Source organism: Mesoplodon densirostris, chromosome 3 (genome assembly GCF_025265405.1).
Source record: "Mesoplodon densirostris isolate mMesDen1 chromosome 3, mMesDen1 primary haplotype, whole genome shotgun sequence".
In the NCBI taxonomy this organism is placed as follows: domain Eukaryota; kingdom Metazoa; phylum Chordata; class Mammalia; order Artiodactyla; family Ziphiidae; genus Mesoplodon; species Mesoplodon densirostris.
Genome location: NC_082663.1, coordinates 107,129,033 through 107,141,424, shown reverse-complemented (window position 1 = coordinate 107,141,424; position 12,392 = coordinate 107,129,033). Strand labels below are relative to the sequence as shown.

At 40.6% G+C, this 12,392-nt stretch overlaps 1 protein-coding gene across 1 annotated transcript in view; it reads left to right on the top strand.

Annotated features, from left to right (window-relative positions):
- ALDH7A1 (aldehyde dehydrogenase 7 family member A1) overlaps positions 1-12,392 on the top strand; it is a 36,946-nt gene that overhangs the window by 9,888 nt on the left and 14,666 nt on the right. Inside the window, exons 6-9 of the mRNA XM_060093297.1 lie at positions 2,213-2,345; positions 4,042-4,086; positions 7,289-7,366; positions 9,494-9,591. Of these exons, the coding sequence (XP_059949280.1) occupies positions 2,213-2,345; positions 4,042-4,086; positions 7,289-7,366; positions 9,494-9,591 (354 nt within the window). The remainder of the gene's footprint in view (positions 1-2,212; positions 2,346-4,041; positions 4,087-7,288; positions 7,367-9,493; positions 9,592-12,392) is intronic.

Below are 12,392 nucleotides of genomic sequence, written 5' to 3'. Positions count from 1 at the left end.
AAACATTAGAAATGACCTACATGTCAAGTCCTATGACAAAAGTTGAGTAAATAATTTTGGCAGTCTATTAGCAGGCATTAAAAAAATCGTGAAGTTTGCTTTCCCCTACCCCAAATTTTATAGGAAAGTTGTATTTACTTATTTTTGAATTATTTTAATTTTTTTTAAGAGGTAATATATTCATATCACAAAATTAAAAAGTAATAAAAGGGTAAAGGATGAAAAGTTCTTGTCCTCCCCACGGGATACTCCATAGTATCTCCAAGGAAGTATCGAATGTTTCTGGTTTCTTGTGTATCTTTTTAGAGCTTTTATTCACGTGCAGGCAAATATGTGTCTTTTAGGAACATAAACATTAGCAAACTGTATGTTCTGTTCTCTACTTTTTTTTTTACTACTTAATGTGTCTTAGAAATTGTTTCATATTATTCCAATAAGGTACTTCCTTCATCTTTTTTTATGGTTGTCTGTTGTAAGGATGGCCAGTTCCTAAAAGATGGATATTTAGGGTATTTTCAGTCTTTGGTTGTTAAACTGTGCTGCAAGGACCAACCTTGTACTTAATGATGAAGACAAGAAAAAGTACCAGGGTGGAAGTCTGCCAAACTAGTAACTTTGTTACTTGGTTGTTTGTCACGGCAGAATTATTGATGTTGTTATTGTCTTCTTTATATTTTTCTATATTTTCCAAAGTTTCCACAATGGGAATTGTGTTACATTTATAATCAGGAAAAGAAATTTTTTTTAAAGTCGTATTTTCCGGGGCTTCCCTGGTGGTTGTGGTGCAGTGGTTGAGAGTCCGCCTGCCAATGCAAGGAACACGGGTTCGTGCCCCGGTCCGGGAAGATTCCACGTGCCGCGGAGTGGCTGGGCCCGTGAGCCATGGCCGCTGAGCCTGTGCGTCCGGAGCCTGTGCTCCACAATGGGAGAGGCCACAACAGTGAGAGGCCCGCGTACCGCAAAAAAGATAAAAATAAAAAAACCAAAAAATCGTATTTTCCTATTTTTTCTTAGAATATCGGGCAAATTCCCTGCTTGTAGGAAGTTAGGGGATTCTTTTCAAATGTACAGTTACTGTCTTTAATTAGATACATAATAGCGATTGCCTTTAGCCATTAGTAACTGTGTTAACTTCAGCACTGCTGGAGGGCACAGTGTGAGGGGGAGAGATGGGTGGAGAGGGAACCTTGGGTAGGGACTTTTCATGGAGTTTGGACTTTACCATGAGGGCAGCTCCAGTACTGATCCAGACACCAAAGTGTGGCAAGCTACGGAGGGATGTCATAAGAGCTCCACTGGCCTACTTGGGGGGAGGATGAAGAAGGGAGGGGCAGAGAAGAGGAGGCAGGCCCTGTAGGAAGAGGCCCTGTGAGGCTGTACCAGCACCTCATCTCCAGGGAGATTGGGGTTCCTAGACTAAGGAAGGGCCTGGGAATGAGATGCAGCAAGTGGTGGGTTCCCTGTTTTTGCTAGCAGTGTGAGCATGGCCAGAAAGGTGGATGGCTGGGAGCGTGACCTTCCTAGTGCTTTTAACCAGGTTTTGTGAACCTTCACACTCCTTGCTCTGGCTCTTCACTGCTCTAGCTGCCTTTGATTAAAATAAGGCCCTTGTGGGATTATGGTGTCTTTAAAGTTTGTCTATAAAATGCAAATGGTTCAATTTGTATTTTCAGTTTTCCTGTATGTATGAAAAGATTTGTGCAATTCATTCATTCAACATTTTTATAATTATTATAACTTTTTTCCCTGTATGGGAGCCACTTTGTTTTGAACTTAGAGAGGTTAGCTGAGGGCTTCATCAGAACGTCAAGAACACGGCCCTGAGAGTCATGACTCCTGTGTTGTGGCCGTGCCCTGCCCTTGGCAATCACATCACCTAGTACACGTCTCATCTACTCTCTGAAGTTTCCTTGTCTCCCAGATGGGACTGAAACTGCCCTGATCTACACCGAGTTCCTATGAGCAGAGGCATAATGGATATCCTCATGGTTTATAAGATAATGTAGTAGTAATAACAGCTTTTGTTGTATGCTAATTAATGTCCCAACATCCCACAGCTGTGTAAAGTGATCCGCTACAAGGCATCTGGAGTCCCCACCTGGTCTGGTGCACCTTTGTTCTGAAAATGAAAGATTGCAGACTTTGTTCTTATTACCTTGACAGGCAGGAAATTAATGTGCTTAAGCATGTTGCATGCTTTCCCTGTCCTCAGGACCTGGCCATGCGCTCATTGAACAGTGGAATCCTGTAGGCCTGGTTGGAATCATAACTGCGTTCAACTTCCCTGTGGCGGTGTATGGCTGGAACAATGCCATCGCCATGATCTGTGGGAATGCCTGCCTTTGGTAAGAAGGGCTCATTTTCTTATCCAGTAGTTAGATAGTAAAATTAGCTATTTTCAGGTACTACTGAAAGTATTGCAAATGTATTGAAATGTTTTCTACTATTTCAATTAACATAGCTAAGTCACACCTGGTAGTTGTGAAATGCTGATTTTTAATTATTACAAATTTTACCATTGGTAAAATTTATATTTTTTGACCTCCTTTTTTTTTGACACAGCCTTGTCCCCTGTTCCTTCCAGTTATTTCCACCCCAGGCAGGTGTACGGTAATTCAATTCTGAAACTATCTGGACTCAGTGTCAGACTCCACCTGTTTAAGGGCTCAGTCTTCCACAATACTGCCCCTACTTAAGATGCAAGCTGCAGATGTTCCCAGTCCCCAGGACATCTGTAGTTCTGACCAGCCATCTACAAATCTGGAGGTTCCTGTGAACCATTGGTTTCAGTAATTCATTAGAATGGCCTACAAAACTCAAGAAAGCACAATATTTAATGATGGCAGTTTTATTTTAAAGGATACATATAGGGCATGGTCTAGAAGGGTCCCAGACGCAGAACTTCCCTGCTCTGTCCCTGTGAGGGGAGGACACGTCGCCTTCACAACCAGGAGGCTCCACTGAGCTTTGGTGTCCAGAATTTTTATGGGGGTTTTATTTATTACATTGGCATGATTGAGTAAATCATTGTACATGTGATTGAACTTAAGTCTTCATCCCTCCTCCCCTCCCCATGGTTGATCTTTCTGGTGACCAATGACCAGTACCCATCCGGGGGCGGGCCCACTAGTCACCTCATTAGCATAACAAAGACACTTCTATCACTCGGAAAATTCCAAGGGATGTTGATACAGGGTGTGCCAGAAAACTGGGAGTGAAAACCAGATAGTCTTTTTTATACTATACTAACAAACAGAAAACTAAGTGAACAAGTAGGAGGGAAAAAAAGTGATACTTGTGATACGTCACAACCTTCTTTTAAAAATTCGATTCTTTTTTTTAACTCAGTAAAATTTGATAGTGAATTCCCAAGTGATTCTGAGGCACTTGGCCATATTACCATTGATGCATTAAATGTTACATCGCTATAAAATATGTGATAGTAAAAACTAGCTGGGATAATGTCAGTATTTATAGATGGCAAAACAGTTGCTTGTTTTTAGCTTTCATGTTCAATGGAGGAACTTAGATCGGGAAAACCAGGAGAATTGTCTTTGCCCCTTTTGTATCTGTCCCGCTAATATGTACTGATCTTAGTGTTGTATTCAGTTGAAGGTATTCAAAGACTGTATGAAAGCAAGGGCATAGTTGGGAGGATTAATGATCTGGCACCATGTTACCAAAGGCTAGTTGTATAGTTTTTCTCAGCCCTCTGAGCCTTCCAATGAAAGTTCATGTTGATTGATTTCTGTTTTACTCAGTTTCCATAATTGGCAGAGGTTAATGTAACAGTTCCTGTGATCAGTGCAGCAAGCAAGTTCAGAATTGCTTGGTGCCATTTTTCTATTTATAAAAGTTTTATAGTTCCTTAGGTCCCAGAGGCACCAAGCTGAAGGATAGAGTTCTCTTTCAGTTACTAGGCTAAGTTGCTTAATTGGAGAAGACTTTCTCACAAAGACTTCTGCTTGAAAATAAAAGGTATTAATGATTTCCACCAAATTAAACTGCCTTTTTTTTGTTTTGTTTTTTTACCCTTATAAGGAAAGGAGCTCCAACAACTTCTCTCATTAGTGTAGCTGTCACAAAGTAAGTATGTATGACTTTCTTCTTTCTGGGTATGGAAGAGTCTTAAAAGGGTGATTGATAGGCACTGAATTTTTAATATGACATGAAAGTGTCATTTATTTTAGCATGGAGTTTGGATAAACTCTTTCTTCTTTGGTTGTAATAACATTTTTGTATCGTTAGGCTGTTTACAGAGTTTTTTCAGAGCCATACATTTAAGTCTTGGGAAACATGCCAGATACTGATATAAATGTTGAACTTGAACTCTTATAACATTTTTTTTTTGTCACTTGCAAAACAAAAACAAATCCAGTGGAAAGGAAATAGTCTTGCAATTTAGGGGCTTTATGCTATAACTACTCAGCATGTTAATGGTCTTGATTTCTACTCACCTGTGATACTTTTACTGCTTTTGTTTAATAGCAAAGCAGAAAGAAAGGGTTATTATATTATTGCACTGATTCTTCTGACACTATCTAAAATGTATTTCATCTTTCGGTTAAAAAAATTACTATTTTATTGATTCCTATTTGGAAATGTGACAACTTTGATTAGGTCATAAAATCAGTGTTACTAATTTATCATTCCAGAATTTAGAGAATGTATAGAAGAGAGTGCCTTCCCATGTAGGGTGACAGTGGGCCCTTGATGTTCCATTGTTTGCGTGGTCTACATTCTCTGATTTAAAGAATTGTTGGTAGAGAGTTTGTGATGGATTCTATACATAAGAGGATCCTTAATGTTGGAAGGTCATTTTAGGAACACTGGCTTAGGAAGTGAAAGGTCGGCTAAAAAAAGAGTAGCGTGTATTAAGTGTTTACTTGAAAGGAATATGTGATATTGAGGAAACAATATCTTTCAAGGCAAAGTTGTTCAAATTAAATATTAAGAAGAACACTGACATATAAAGCACATAAAAATGATGAGATTTCCCAGGTAATTTTTTTTTTTTTTTTTTTTTTTTTTTTGCGGTACGCGGGCCTCTCACTGTTGTGGCCTCTCCCGTTGCGGAGCACAGGCTCCGGACGCTCAGGCTCAGCGGCCATGGCTCACGGGCCCAGCCGCTCCACGGCATGTGGGATCTTCCTGGACCAGGGCACGAACCCGTGTCGCCTGCATCGGCAGGCGAACTCCCAACCACTGCGCCACCAGGGAAGCCCCACAGGCAATTTTTAAAAATAATCCTTAAAAAAAAAAAAAAAGTTAATGTGGACATAGTGAACTGACTTGCCAATTGTTATTAATAGCTGGTTAAATTATTATTAATTTTGATATTAGTTCTAAGTTAACTGTTGCCTTGTGCTTTTAAATATTTGCTTTATTTATTTACTTTAAACCTTTGAAGGGTTTGAGGTGTTCATAGGAACATGGATGATTTTTTTTTAGGTAACTGAGAATATTATCTGATTTTGTAATGTAATACAATAAGTAAAATGATGCTAAGTTGTGCTGGAATTAACCAAGGGTGCTGCAGTGTCCACTGGGAGTTTTTAAAATTCAGCTAATATTCAGACTCATAAAATGACCACATATTGTACCTCGATATGTTCAGAAGGATATAGGACAGGAACATAGTTTGCTAGGAGGATAGCATCAGGTATTCCTCTTGATTCAGTGTCTTTGTAGCAGTTTATTCAGTGCAAAGGAGATGAGATCTATACTGGACAGGTGTGGAGGTTGCCCTGTCTTAAAAGCCTAATGCCCCACATGTGCGAAAATGTCTTGTAACAATTCTGTCCACATGGCTTTCAACCACCCACCAGGGACATACAGTTACAGGAGTCACTGCGCTCAGAGAAGGGCAAAAACATGAGGGTTCCCAGTTGTAGTTCTCAGGTCGTTATTCCAGTTTAGATTGAGTTGACCAGTCAGGGGTCATTTTTACCATGAGCCATATTGTCTAGGTAGCATTGTTGGTACTCTGACATTTATCAGGTAACTTGAGGAACAAAACTAAAGAGTTAACCCAAGGTCAGATTCTCATGCATTAGGGGAAGAGGGTTTGGTTAACCTTTACTCACAGGCCAAAGCAAAATAACAACCCTTCTGGAGCAGTCAGCTACTTGTACAGATAGTAGATACACCCTGAGTCCCTGGAGAGAATTGTACAGCCTGACACCTGGTCTCAGACATGAAACTGCAGTATGTGGTCCTTGATTGGGTGGAGGAAAGAAAACTGCTGTAAAGGATATTTTGGGGGACAATTGGAGAATTTACTTAGGTATGACAATGGTATCTTTTTTATGGAAGTGGGTATAGGATTTGGATCCTTTTGAAATTTAAGTTAAGCTAATTAGAAAGTAGCCAGTAGCCTGGGATGATTGATCGAAAGAACTTTTGCTCTATTTAGGCCCATGCTCCTCAGGAAGCTCAAAATCAATGAAAGAACCCTGTTCCAGAGAAATCAGAACTACTGGAGCCGTTTTTTACAACTTAAAATCAGATTTAAGTAGCATTGAACTGTGTTTCTCATTTTGACTCTTAACAGCCTAAGTTGTAAGCAGACTAATTAAGAAAAAGCTGTGTTTGTCCACCTTACTTTAGCCTGGAGGGCACTATTCCCTGACTAAGAGGTTGGCGGGAAGCCAGTGGAAACTAGTCCTGAACTTCTATGGGGTTCTGCAGGCAGGTCCAGTGCCTTCTGCTCTGTCTTCTCGGCATACTGTCTAGGTTTGGTGAGCCTCTTTCCCTTTTCATCCTTTACCACTTCTCTGGCTGGCTCTGCTTGGCAGAGATGCGTCAAAACCTCTAATTTGCTAATGGGAGCTATCTTTCATTTTCTTCATCTTTGTGGGTTTTATTCCATGTTTCCCTTTTTATTTCTTTAACATCATTTTAGTGGATTTGTGGTGAGAAGCCAAAAAAGAAAAAAAAAAGCACTGCAATCAGTCTACCATCTTGAACCAGATATGTCTTCATAGTTTGGCAGAAAATACTTGAGAACAGTGATTACTTGAACTTCCTGACCAGTGCTTTAGGTGTTTTGTTTATTTCGCATGTCTTCTTAAGTTTCTTTTAGGAAAAAAAAAAGAGTCCTGCTTTTTAAGTGTTTGAAAACCTCATCTGTAGTATGTGAGGAGAAATCTAGGCCTGGATATTTGAGGGATGGGAGAGAAAGTTGAAAAAAGAAAGTAGTCACATAGTTGGAATTTATTGTTATTTTTCAAAAAATGGTAAGAAATTAAATCACTCTCTCCCTTAGTAATTGCTTTTTTTCCCCTAGGATAATAGCCAAGGTTCTGGAGGACAACAAGCTGCCTGGTGCGATTTGTTCCTTGACTTGTGGTGGAGCGGATATTGGGTAGGTCAATAATAGGCCCAGAGTGTCTTTCTGCTGAAGGGCTTGGGTTGATCAACTAGAATCAGCTTTACTAGAATTTCGAAACTCAGTATAGCTCAGGATGTGAGAGTGGTTTTTTGGAATCATTATTACGGATCTCATTGGGCTTTACTTCATTAATGTGTAGCGTCTGCTGGAGGATGAGTGAGAACTGTCTTTTTCATTGCCCAGAGCTACTATTGTAAGGTGTTTATATCCTAAAATAACACCCTGCTGTACCACTGTGCAGCCCATGGCTTCCTAACGCTTGATTTATCAACGTGCTCACTTACAAAGCAAAGCTATGGAATTGTGCTCTGGTTTCTCACTCCTCACCAAGGACCTAGCCTCTTCTCTGGGTTCTTCAGCTGACCAAAGAAGGGAACCCTGGAGACACAGCTTCTAATTTATTGTTTTTTAAAAATCGTCATGTAATTCACATACCATAAAGTTCTCTCTTTAAAAATGTACAATTCATTGGTTTTTAGAATAGTCGCAATGTTGTACAACCATCCCCATTACCTTATTCCAGACATTTTTGTTACCCCCAAAGGGACCTGGTACCCATTAGCAGTCATTTCCCCCTCCCCTTCCCCTGGCAGCCCCTCATCGACTTCATGCCTGTTGGTTCGCCTCTTCGGGGTGTTTCAGGTAAATGGAATCATGTGGCCTTTGTATCCAGCTGCTTTCACTTGGCAGAATGTCATAGCATCTTTTCAGCTGGAATGGACTGTACTGTCTCTGAACCATGGTGAAAGCTGGTTCTAGCAGCCTTGACTTTGATTAGATGGCATTTCATAGGAGTCAGGTCTTAGAACGCTTACAGGTGTGATGAACGTGTTAGTCCCTCTCCAGCACTTTGACCGCACTATTGTACTTCATGGGCAGTCTCAAAAAGGTGTAACACATGACTCCTCTTTTTTAGATAAGTGAGAAAATTTTAGAAATTTTATTTAGAAAATACAACTCCCACATAAAAAGTGCATAGTGAAGTATTATCTAAATTGTCATTTAAAACAAATAGTCTATCCTTTGACCCGCTCTGTTCTTGTACTTTGGGCATGCAGTCCTTCATGTTGGCCTTGGAATAGCTCAGATAATGACAGTAATGTGTGCAGAAGGGCTTTACACAGCAACTCCCTTGAGTGTCGGTGCTCACATGTGCTGGGCTGACCTGGGAAGCCCACATGCACTGTCTGATCACACAGTTCCAGCCCTGCATTGGTCTGATGCTGTGGCTGCCTTGCTTGGCCCACACCAAGCCCTTTGAAGCACTGAACTATGAGCAAGAAGGTTCAGATCAGTAGTGTCTGGTCTACATTCCTTAGAAACTGGAAATAGTTTCTTTCTGAGTCAGCTTCCAAGAAGGATACTTAGGATATTTCCCTACAGTCTTTAAAATTTTCTTTTTTTTTTTTTTTTACATATTTTTAAAAAATTTATTTTTTATTTTTGGCCACGTTGGGTCTTCGTCGCGGCATGCGGGCTGTTCTTCGCAGTACATGGATTCTCTCTAGTTGTGGCGTGCGGTGTTCTCTCTCTAGTTGTAGCGTGTGGGCTCTGTAGTTGTGGCACATGGGCTCTCTCGTAGAAGCACACGAGCTTAGTAGCTGTGGCACGTGGGCTTAGTTGCCCCGTGGCATGTGGGATCTTAGTTCCCCAACCAGGGATTGAACCCACATACACCCCCTGAATTGGAAGGCGGCTTCTTTACCACTGGACCACCGGGGAAGTCCCTAAACTTTTAGTCCTTAAAGGAATCAGTTTTAAGAGACTGCAAAATAACTGGGGTGCTCATCAAGGAACTGCTACGGTCGTATTGTCCAGTCACCCATCAGTACAAGAAGGAATGTCTTCCTTAACAACGTCCTTGTGGTGACTTCTGTTTACGGAGAGCTCCCAGAACGGATTAGTCTGTTCTGCTATATGGTTCTTCTTGTGAAAATCATTTTCATGAAGACCTTCCCTTGCTCCCTTGGGATAGATCCTTGTGTCTTTCACTGACTGTCTTTCCATGACAGGGGTTTCAGAGTTTTCTGACGTGGCACCGTCGAGTGCCACCATTGCTGGGTTTCTCTGCTCGGGTGACCGTGTCTGTTCCCCTTGCAGCACAGCCATGGCCAAAGATGAGCGAATGAACCTGCTGTCCTTCACTGGGAGCACTCAGGTGGGAAAACAAGTGGCTCTTATGGTGCAGGAGAGGTTTGGTAAGTGTTGGCTTTATATCGAGCTTTTAATTCCCTCAGGTATGGATATGAAACAAAGGTTGGGTTTTTTTCCTTGACCCTTTCCATAGAGACACCAGCTGTGTTTATTTGAATGTCCAAGTAAAAGGAAGGGTACAGTTAATAGTGGCTTAATATTAGGGAGATAGCAGATTTAATAGCATAATTTGGAAAAGGATGTCATTCCCTCCCTAAATGACCATAGTAGAATCATATCAAATGTACTTATCAATTTCTATCAGACTGATTTGGCAAATAAAAAAGAAAACTGACATTTAAGCAGGACCAGTGAGAGTACAGGACCTAGAGTGAATGTGGTGTAGAAGACTTACATCTGTTTTTCTCTCATTTCTGTTTCATGCATATATGACTGAAAAGGGCTGTAAGACATAGCTTTGTATGCTGTACTTTATGGCTCATTAAAGAGGTTTTCTAGGATAATATTGATGGTTAATTTTTGCCTATTTTGCTGATTTAGACTCTAACCCTAGCATAAGATGAGACTCGAATAGTTAATCTGTCAGCTATTTTGCTATATGGGCATTCTTTTAAAAAGGAATTTAAAAACTATTAGAGCTAATAAACATGGTTGGCAAGGTTGCAGGATACAAAAATCAGTTGTATTTCTATACATTAACAATGAGCAATCTGAAAATGAAATTCATAAAACTTTCATATACAGTAGCATCAGAAAGAATAAAATTCTTAGGAATAAATTCAACAAAAGAAGTATAAGTCTTTCACACAGAGTACCACAAAACATCATTGAAAGAAAATTTAAAAGACCTAAATAAATGTAAAGACCTCCCGTTTTCACTGTTTGGAAACAACTTAATATTATTACTGCCCAAGATCAGTACTGTCCAAGTGATTTGCAGATTGAATGCAATCCCTTTCAAAATGTCACTTGGCTTCTTTGTAGAAATGACAAGCTGATTCTAAAGTTCATATGAAATGCAAGGGACCCCAAATAGCCAAAACAGTCTTGGAAAGAACAAAGTCAGAGGACTCACACTTCCCAATTTTAGAATTTATTACAGAAGTATAGTAATCCAGACTATGTATACTGGCGTAAAGATAGAAAAATCAGTGGAATAGATTGAGAGCCCAGAAATGCACGCTTACAATTATGGTCAAGGGTGCCAAGACATTTCAATGAGGAAAATAGTCTTCAACAAATAGTGCAGGGACAACTAGATAACCATAACATATGTATGAAGTTGGACCCCAACCTACCGCTATACACAAAAATTAATTCAAAATATATCAAAGACCTAAAGGTGAGAGCTAGAACTATAAAATGCTTGAAGGAAACATAGGAATAGGTCTTTGTGACCTTGGATTAGGCGGTGGTTTCTTAGATATGACACCTAAAGCAGAAGCAACAGAAGAAAGAATAGATAAATTAGACTTCATCAGAATTAAAAACTTTTCTGTTTCAAAGGATCAGGGGCTTCCCAGGTGGCACAGTGGTTGAGAGTCCGTCTGTCGATGCAGGGGACACGGGTTCGTGCCCCGGTCCAGGAAGATCCCACATGCTGCGGAGCGGCTGGACCCGTGAGCCACGGCCACTGAGCCTGCGCGTCCGGAGCCTGTGCTCCACAAAGGAAGAGGCCACAACAGTGAGAGGCCCGCGTACCGCAAAAAAAAAAAAAAAAAAAAAAAAGGATCAGGACTTCGCTGGCAGTCCAGCAGTTGAGACTTCGCCTTCCAATGCAGGGGGCATGGGTTTGATCCCTGGTCGGGGAGCTGAGATCCCACATGTGTCGCAGCCAAAAAACCAAAACAAAACAGAAGCAATATTGGAACAAAGTCAATAAAGACTTTAAAAATGGTCCACATTAAAAAAAAAAAAAAAAAAAACTTAAAAAGGGCACACCATCAAAAAAGGGAAAAGAACAACCTATAGAATGGGAGAAAATATTTAGAAATCCTTTATCTGATAAGGGATTTATGTCTAGAATATATAAAGAATTCTTACAATTCAGTAATATAAAAGACAACCCAATTAAAAAATGGGCAAGCATTTGATTAGATAATTTCTTCAAAGATAAACAAGTGTCCAGTAAGTATGTGCAGTAGTGCTTAAGATCGTTAATCCTGCTTCTCCCAGTAGCAGAAACTGTCCTCCTCCCTACGCCTCCTTTTAACTCAAAGCGGTAGTTTGTAGTTCTCTTATAAGTAGTACCATTAGTAGGATTACAATTTTTAAATGATGCATCTGCCTGTCTTAAGTTGTAGGTGCTTTTCCTGGAGGGGGTTGGTGGTTTTGAACATGGTTAGGGAGCACATAGAGAATTGGAAGGATATGGAAGGTACAGATGGAATTGTCAGATCTTATGGTAATACTATATTCTTGGGAAATTGTCATACAATTTTCCAAAGTGACTGCACCATTTTATACTAACTGTTTGGAGTTTTGGGGGATATAATTTTAAACTTAGAGAAATTCCAAGACTAACTCAAGGAATTCCCATATACCCTTTAATGAATTTTTTTTTTTTTTTTTTTCCGGTACGTGGGCCTCGCGCTGTTGTGGCCTCTCCCATTGCGGAGCACAGGCTCTGGACGTGCAGGCTCAACGGCCATGGCTCACGGGCCCAGCCGCTCCGCGGCATGTGGGATCTTCCCGGACCGGGGCACGAACCCGTGTCCCCTGCATCGGCAGGCGGGCTCTCAACCACTGCGCCACCAGGGAAGCCCCCCTTTAATGAGTTTTACCAATTGTACCATTTTTAAAATCACTTTCTCTCTAGTAGCACACACACACACACACACACACA